The 9,340-nt window shown below is 47.8% G+C and overlaps 1 protein-coding gene across 1 annotated transcript; it reads left to right on the forward strand.

Annotated features, from left to right (window-relative positions):
• Positions 1-463: 463 nt before the first annotated feature.
• LOC139318740 (vomeronasal type-2 receptor 26-like) lies at positions 464-2,543 on the forward strand (the record flags this gene model as incomplete). The annotated part of the gene is made up of 2 exons (XM_070946318.1): positions 464-587; positions 1,630-2,543. Coding segments are annotated over 2 exons (1,038 nt in total), but the record flags the coding sequence as incomplete, so codon positions are not given.
• Positions 2,544-9,340: the final 6,797 nt, after the last annotated feature.

Below are 9,340 nucleotides of genomic sequence, written 5' to 3' on the forward strand. Positions count from 1 at the left end.
TTCTTCAACAGACGGGACTTAAATGAAATGGCTTTGTCATGTTTTATCGAATCCTTTCAAGATCTTACTGGTCAGAGGTTTCTTTCTTCATCATAGTTTTATTCTACATTAAAAAATCTAATGGAATAAAAGTTTCCTCAATCTTTTACAGTAAACTTTGTTCTCAGTTTTAATAAGAATATATCATATTTAAAACTTTTTTCAATTCCATCCCTCTAGACTTTATTAAGTAGAAAAGTACTTCGTTGTAATAATGTTTAATTCCAAAAGAAAAAGGGAGGAAATAAAGGAAGAATCTGCCAGTTATTTTATCTCCTGCATCTGTTTAGAAGTAGTCAGAGATTTCATATTTACCCAATGAAGACCAGAGGCTACTTGTCTCCATCCATTTCTGCCTCCATTTTCCATGGACGAAGAGTCCTAACATATTTTCTTTGGCATTCCTTGTTTTTCTGCTCAGTCTCTGCCTCAGTCCAAATGTGTGGAAAGTTGTCATCCTGGATTTGTCAAGAGGGCTCGAGAAGGAGAGCCAGTTTGCTGCTATGACTGCGTTCCTTGTCCGGAGGGGACCTTCTCCACTCAGGAAGGTGGGTCACACAGAGGAAAATGGGAAGCTTTGTGGAACTGGATCCATCCAGAACCTTTTTATGAAAGTGCAAGTTAAAAGACAGATCAAAGCTCACCTCTCATTGTTTTTTTTAATCTGCACAATTTCTTATCTAAACGGAAGTAAATCAAAAAGACTTGGAAGGAGGGGCTGGGAAGAGATGGGAGGAGGGGGTGGCAGACTGGGCAAGCTTTACTAACAGCAGAGGAAACATCTCTCCTGCTTGGATATGTGCTGCTAAGTTCACCTTTCTAGGAACATCTGAGATCTTTGAAATTTGATGAATTGTTTTAGGTCCACCTTCTGAAAGACCTTGCAATTCACTGTATATTGGATCCTCCCCTTGAGGATCACTGAGAAGGTGTCACTGGTCCATAATCTGGTGCTGTGGATAGTTATGGGGGGAACTCATTACACAAATAGTCTGCCAGTCATGTATATCAATCAATCAATCAATCAGAATAGAGTAGAAGGAACTTTGGAGGTCTTTTAATCCTACCTCCTGTTCAAGCAGGAGAATTTATACCATTTCAGACAAGTGACTGCCCAGTCTCTTCTTAAAAACCTTCAATGTTGAAGCACCCACAACTTCTGGAGGCCAGCTGTTCCACTGGTTAATTGCTCTCACTGATAGGAAGTTTCTCTTTAATTCAAGGTCGCTTCCAGATGTTACAATATGCTGTAGATGTCCACCAAGTCTAAGATATTAACTGCCATGTGGCAGGACTCAGGATGTTTGCCTAAAAAGATTATATGATTCATTATTTACCTCTAATAATGTAGGTTCCTATGAAGATTCTACACATTACACAAATAATTAACATCCTAGGACTTCCCTCAACTTCATATAACTAGCTACATTTTTAAAGAAAAAAAAAATCCTTTTTATGCTCTTTTTAATGAAATAGTAAAGAAATTCTTCTTGGAAAATGTATGTGGTATCAGCTGTTATCCAAAGAAGGTTTTTCTTGCACGAGAAAAGGACAGAATATTAAAGAAATATTGCTTTTATGCTATCTCAGATACGGAAAAATGCACCAAGTGTCCAGATGATAAATACCCAAATGAATCCAGAATCCAATGTATCCCCAAAGTCATAATCTTCCTGTCTTATGAAGAACATCTGGGCATCATTCTGGTCTCTTTTGCTCTACTCTTCTTCCTAAACTCAGGCCTTGTTTTAATCATCTTTATTAAATACCGAGAAACTCCCATTGTCAAAGCCAACAACCGGGACCTCTCCTACATCCTCCTGGTCTCCCTCCTGCTTTGCTTCTTGTCTCCTTCTCTCTTCATTGGTCAACCAAGGAAAGCCACCTGCCTTCTCCGACAAACAGTTTTCAGCCTCATCTTCTCAGTTGCTGTTTCTTCTCTCTTGGCCAAAACCATCACGGTGGTGCTGGCCTTCCTGGCCACAAAACCAGGAAACCGAGTGAAGAGATGGTTGGGGAAGAGCTTGGCCAACTCCATTATCCTTTCTTGTTCTGCAGTCCAAATTATCATCTGCTCCACTTGGCTGGGAGTTTCTGCCCCCTTCCCTGACTCTGACCTCCACTCCCAGCCTGGAGAGATCATCCTGCAATGCAACGAAGGGGCCGTTGTCATGTTCTACGTCACCCTCAGCTACATGGGCTTCCTGGCTGCCATCTGCTTCACGGTGGCTTTCCTGGCCAGGAACCTGCCTGGGGCCTTCAACGAAGCCAAGCTGATCACCTTCAGCATGCTGGTCTTCTGCAGTGTCTGGGTGACTTTTGTGCCCACCTACCTGAGCACCAAAGGGAAATCCATGGTGGCTGTCCAGGTCTTCTCCATCCTGGCCTCCAGTGCTGGTCTGCTGGGCTGCATCTTCATCCCCAAGTGCTACATTATCCTTCTGAGGCCAGACCTCAACACAAAGGAGCAGCTTACGGGCAGAATAAATATAAAAGCATGTTAGCAAGGCAGAAATATAGAAGGAACGTATCGAGCAACGTTGATGCCCTCATTTCTCAATACATTTCACCCAAACTGCTGTGGCAACGCAACTGAGACATTTCTTTTTGTTTACACAATAACTCTTTCTTGAGGGTAGCAACAATACAAGGCTGTGGAGGTAACTTGAGTCTTTCTAATTTTGACTATTCGTGCTCACATCATCTATTAAATGAAATATGCATATGTATGATTGTTCTTTTCTCCTCCTTTCCTGGAATGTATAAATATGATTGCATCCTTTTGTCTCTAAATATTTCCTCCCACTATTTTCTGGAGGGAAATTCCTCCAGTGGACACTGAATAAATAATAACTGCAGTGAGCCTGGATTATTGGTTTTTTGGGGACCTTTGTTTTTCTTTCCACAGAAACTGGTGTCAGAAGTGGGATTCACAATCTTCCATCTGCCACCGGGGACAACAGATGGGGCAGCCCTACAGGATGAGTGTTGTTAGATTGATCCCATTACCCTTCCCACTGCCATAAAAGGCCACCGTAGGAGCTTCTGTCAGACCACAGTCTGTGCCCAAGTGTCTCTTGTGGCTGGAAAGGTTTGTGGTCCCTTCCGTCCCAATTTCTCAGCCGCCCTGGCCCTGCTGTGAGCTCAGCCGAGCGATGTCTGGAGGTGTCCAGGAACTGAGGTGGAATTTGGCTTTGCGGAGCGAGTGGGACCGTCTGTGTTGAAGAATGGAGATTGACCCAGAGGCTCTGTGCAAACTCCCTTTTTCCTGTTGTCTGAATGGAGGAATTCAGCTGATCCCAGGCAGGGAGGGAAGTGGATGATGGGGCTCCAGCAGACTCTGAGTGGGGGTGTTGCAGGAAAAATGACGGACTAGGACAAGCTCTTCAGTGCAGGAAAGAGTTTTTATTTGTGCAAGGTTCAAACAGTCCGAAGACCACGAAAAAGTCTGAACGCCGATGGCTTCTTCTGGCCATGTATTTATACAGTTTAAAGACAAAAGTATTACAGAGAGTGATGCATTTCACACGTAGAAGCTACCCTTTAATCTATCTCTAGGAAAGACATAACAGCCCTGTTCCCACAGGCTCAGGTTCTCAGCTCCGGAGCTCAAGACATAACAAAAGGAGATAAGAGGCTAGAAGACGCCTCAAGGGCAATAAGGAAGCAGCACCCCTTATCCAGGGATATGCATGACATTTGGGATGCAATAAACATTAAACAACAGAATGTATCTGTTTAGGGTCAGTTTGCCCTTCTACAATTCTGTACCTACGTCAAATACCGTTTGTCAATTCAGCACCTTGGCACGGAAGAGGCACTTCTGTCTTAACCAAAGATTTGGATTTCTAATATTTGAGTTTTATCCCAATATCGAATCTTAGCCTGGCTCAGGGGAGGAATCTTTCCCAAAGAAACAGAGAAACCTGCTGTGTCCCAGGGCTGGGAGGGGGTCCGATGCCCCCACTGGTGCCCCCAAAGGCTGCAAAAGAAGGGAGTGAGTGAAATTGAAAGGGATGATTAAAAAAAATACCTCTCCCTCCTTGTGAGAAGAGAAATTCCTGTATCTGCAAAAGGCTGTGACAGAATCCATGCAAACAGAAGCAGGAAAGCCAGTTTTTATTTTTGTTAGATTTTATTTTCATTGTTTTATTATTTTTTCAAATAACTAAAGGAGGTGAACATGTCCAACTCTTCTTCCTCTTCCTCTTTTCCTCACAACAATCGCCCTGTGAGGTGGGCTTGTCTGAAAGAGAGTTTCTGTCCCGAGGTCAGCAAACAGGCTTTCAGGGCTAAGGCAGGACTTGAACTCGGGATCTCTTGCTTCCTAGCCTGATGCCTTAAACATTGTCAATGTTAAGGCAGGGCGGATTTTAGGCAAAGGCCCTGCTGGTCACCACTGCTGCCTCCTGTTCCAGCTGGACCCTCAACCCCCCCCCTCGTATCTTTCTGGGGTAGAGCAGCCCCATCCGAGAGCAAAGGAGAGAAACTCCTGGACACAGAGAGCTCCCCCCCCATCACAGCCCCTCCCTCTTCCCAAGGTTCAGCTAAGACTCACTGCCTGTAGGGGGCAGCATTCAGTCTGGCCCTGAAGTCCTAGCTGGGCCTTGGGAACTGAAATTGGGGCCTCCAGTTGATTGGCTCAAAGCCCCCAGCCACCTTTGATGCCTAAGGCGGGACTAGAACTCAGAGTCACTTACTGATTGGCTCAAAGTCATTAAAGGGCCCCCACCTACTTTTCTTCATAGCAAGAGAGGTTGGCCACTGCCTTCTCCTCAACCTACCCCTGGCATTTCCTGGTGGTCTCCCAGCCCTGCTTAAGCTTTTCCAAATCAGACTGCTGCTGCATCCTACAGATAGTCCTCCACTTACGACCAGAATTGGGACCAGAAATGCCATTGCTAAGCTAGGCGGTCGCTAGATGAAGCTTCTCTGAATTTTACAATGTTTATTGCCACAGTTGTTAAGTGAATCACTGGGGTTGTTGAGTGAATCCTGCAGTCATGAAACAAACACTGTTTCGCCCACTGATTTTCCTGGTCATAAATCCGTGTTGATTGCCAGGCACCCAAATAGTGTCTGGCAACTATGTGTCCAAGGGGATGCTGCACTAGTCATAAGCGCGAGGACCCATCATAGATGGCTTCTTTTTTAATGGCCGTGGAACTTGGAACTGTCGCCAAATGAATGGCTATAAATAGAGGACTTCCTGTAGGGACTGTTTGGGACTGTACAAAATTGGATCCGTTGTTTCTTTAGGCACCTTCTCACAAGGCCTTTTCAAATGAATCACATCTGATCTTTTAGGCCTATTTCCGTTTCACCTCCCCTTCATCATCTGGGCATGAAGAGGAAAACCTGGATCCCCTGGATCTCTAAAACCAGATTCCAGATCCAAGGGTCAACATTCCCAATCTGGACTCCACCCCCACAGAAGGGGCAGAATCCGGGGCTCCCCGACCTCCCCAGGCGACCGACGGTTCCCCCTTCAGAAGGAGCCGCTCTGGCTGAAGCGAATTGGGGGCTCAAAGCCCCTTCAGAGTCAGTTCATCCATGGATAAGCCACGCCCCCAGGGGAAGGCAGCTGGCTGGTGGCTATTCAGAGCCTTGGCTTGTGACGTCAGAGGCTCCTCCTGAGCTCATTGGCTGGAGCTCACCATGGCAACCACCAGCATCCTTGGGGAGTCTGGACCACATCATGGAGGCTCTGCTCAACATCCCTGGAAAGTGGCTGGATTGGATGGCAGCACTGGGGGCATCGCAGGGCCTCCCTCGCCTGGGCTCCTCAGGAGGGAGAGACCCTCCCCTTTAAGGCAGAATTAAGGGGGGGAGATGAGTGAAATGGGGTTCAACCAAAGACGACCTGCCGTGTCTGCAGCCTCCATACCTGTCACCAAACTCCTCATCCACCATGTCGAAGGTCCTTGTCTCGGGAAAGGGGCTGGGGCCGGGCGGCTGGGGGGCAGCGATATCAACTAGGGAAAAAATTGGCTTCGGGATGTCCCAGTTGGAGAGGCATTGAGACCCCAAAGCTAGAAACTGACCAGGGAAATTAACCTAAAAAGGGATTCCGTTGTCCAGATGTAGTTATTCCCCAAACAGACTCGGCCTGGTAATTGACTTATTTATATGTTTTCATTTTTTATTGCTTAGATTTTTATCCACCTTTATTGTTTCTCTAAATAGCTCAAGGCATGAACATACTGAAGACTCCATCGACCTCACAAAAACAACCTTGTGAGGTAGGCTACGGCTGAGAGGGAGGGACTGGCCCAAGGTGACCCTCCAGGCTTTCGTGCCTTGGATGGGACTGGTAAGTACTTGGAGGGGGGGGCTCTTTCCTAATCTGAATGGTCACCTCCTCCTTTCCCTGTGATCAGAAGCCCCCTAACAGTGCCAGAGATGGCCGAATTGATCGATCGCTGATTCTGACTCCTTTGGAGAGTTTTGATAGATGAGATGCCTCGAATTGGAGCCAGAATCAAATGGGAAGTCAGGACAGGTTGAAGGGAGACCAGTTGTGATGGATTGTCTCAGTGTTTCTCAAACTGGGGCCTTTGAAGGCATCTGTGGACTTAAGGCCAGTTAGCAAAATGTCCCCTGAACTGAGAGAGGAAGTGACCGTGTCTCTCCATTTTTCAAACAGGTCAGCACCAGAGAAGAAAAGGTCCTTTAGGGAAGATCCTTGGGGAATCTCTCAGCAAGCAGTGATGACCTCCATCTCCAGATGAACGAGCTGAGAGATTCCTTTGACTTTCATATCCAGGAATTCAAGAAAGACAAACAACGGATGGAAGAGCAGCACAGTTGTCTCAAGCAGACTGTGGATCAACTTCAGACCACAACAGAAGACTTGCAGAAATCTCTGCTGGAGAACAAAGGAAGGTTGGACCATGCCAACATGATGATCCACCAGTTAGAGCTAGAGAACAAGTCTTTGGTGAAACACACTGAAGAAATGTCTGAGGTTACTAGTCAAGTGGCCTTCCTCAGAGTTGAGAAGGCTGCCTTAGAACCTCTGAGAAACTCCTCAAAGAGGTCTGGAACCTTCTTAAGAACTTAAGAAGAGTCTTCAGCATGCACTGGCTGAGAGGGACCAAAGTTCCACTTTGTGGAGAAAAGCCACTCCATCCAACTGAGGCAGAAAGTCCCCCCTCTTCAGAATGTGAGGGGAAATGAGAAGAAGCAGCTCAACAATCGGCATCAGCAGCAGACCTCTGTTTACCAGGCCACAATGGAAGACCAGCAGAAAACTCTGGAGGACAACAGAGAAGGAGTGAACCAGGTCAGAATGGCCATCCAAGAATCAGAGCTGCAGAACAGGCGTTTGGAGAAAGTCAGAGAAGATCTCCACAGAGAGGTCACCAGCCAAGTGAGCTTCTTCAGAAGTGATGTTGGCACTCCTGAGTGACCAGCACATGGCGGAACTTTGCTGACACTCTCTCCCCATAGCTGGAATGGAGGAATGGGGCCTTTAACCCATTTGAGAAAGAAAAGAGACTCTTCCCCTCCCTTCCCTTGAGTTGCCACCCAGTGTGCCAGGGGAGTCATGAGAGCCCCACCCTTACCAGGGGAAGCCCCTCCCTTACCCCCACCTTACCAGTCACTTCAGGACTGCCAGCTGAGCTGAAAGACTCCCAGCCACCCAGCATCAGGGCCTGGAGCTTCTCACTCACCCTGCCTACTGACCCAGCTACTGCTGGGCACGTCTTGGCTGCGGCGTGCCCCAGGCAGGGTGAGTGAGAAGCGCCCCACCGGCCAGCCACTGAAGCTCTGCCACTGCAAGAGAGAGGGAGAGAGGGAGAGAGAGAGATCCGATCCAACCTTGGAGGGCTGGTGGTGATGTTTTCTCTCTATCTCTCTCTCTCTTTCTCTCTCTCTCTCTCTCTCTCTCACACACACACACACATACAAACACACACACTGGTCCCTCACCCCCCATCCCCCCATGGCAGCGACATCCCTTCACTCACCTGCTTTCCAGCTCCGTTCTCCGCTGAGCATGCGGGGCAAGAAGTCTGTGGGACTCTGGTAAAAAAACCCACCATAATTGAGACCTTCCAACTTTTCATGCAAAAAAAAAAAATCTCGCAAAGTTTGAAGGTCTCAACTGTTTCTTTTACTGGAGTCCCACAGACTTCTGTCCTTTCCCTGCATGCGCAGCGGAGAACGGAGCTGGAAAGCAGGTTAGTGAAGGGATGAGGCTGCCTTGGGGGTGGGAGGGGGGGGGACTGAGGGACCTCTGTTTGTGTGTGTGTGTTTGTTTGTGTGTGTTTGTGTGTGTGTGTTTGTGTGTGTAAGAGAGAGAGGAGGAGAGAGAGCACATTGCTGCCAGCCCTAGATAACTCTCCGAGGTTGAATCTCTCTCTCTCTCTTTCATACACACGCACTGTCCTTTATTTGGGATCGCAGCACAGAGGCCTCTCCCAAAAGCTGAAGCCTTCGGATTCAGGAAAATGGGGGGGGGGATTTTCCTGTGCAGGGAAGGAGGAGGTTTGCTCCGAAGCGACGGCAGAGCGTTGCACTTGGGAGGCTCCATGGGTAATACTGGTATTGAATTGCACGTCCTGCTCCAGTGAGAGTGGGGGCATGCAGGGGGCTCGGTGGCCAGGGAAGACGGGGTTTTGGGGTGCAAAGGAAAAAGGGATGATCTCCCTCCTCCATTTCGCTGCAGGGCCACCATGGAGCTCATGCAGGGGAGCATGACTGCTGGTGAAGGGAGCCCTGGCAGGCCGGCGGCTGGGGAGGTGCTCCAAAGATCTGGGCTGAGTTGCCCGGCCCTCGCTGGCTCAGCTGATTCATGGGCTGCAATTAAGGGGCCGAGCCTCCATGAAGTGACCGGGGAAGGGAAGGGCTGCCTCCTGTGCTGGCCACACCCACCCCTTCACTTATATTAGGCCCACCCCAAAAAATCAGGCTAGGACTTATTTTCGGGGTAGGTTATATTTTCGATATACACGGTATTTCTTACCTGTCCAGTTGTTCCCGCAATTCTTCGTTCTCCCCGAGGAGCTTCTGGTTCTCCCCAGCTTCCTTCAGAACCCTGCAGTGGAGATGGAGGTTTTGTTGCTCCAACATCTGGATTCTGTAAAATAGGAAGACGAGGGAAATGAGCCCCCTCAGGTCTTCACCCGCATCATCAAACCCTTTTAAAATGAAAACTAACTAAAATGCCTGGCACTTCCTTTGTTTTACCCAGCCTTACTTTTTAATTACTTGAGTTTTGCCATTTCTGTTACCACAGCTACAGAGCCAAGTTCTTCTCACAGGAACCAAAGCAGGAAAGATTTCAATGATTTAT

Source organism: Pituophis catenifer, unplaced genomic scaffold (assembly GCF_029215685.1).
Source record: "Pituophis catenifer annectens isolate HBS135680 unplaced genomic scaffold, rPitCat1.0.hap2 SCAF_6, whole genome shotgun sequence".
NCBI lineage: Eukaryota > Metazoa > Chordata > Lepidosauria > Squamata > Colubridae > Pituophis > Pituophis catenifer.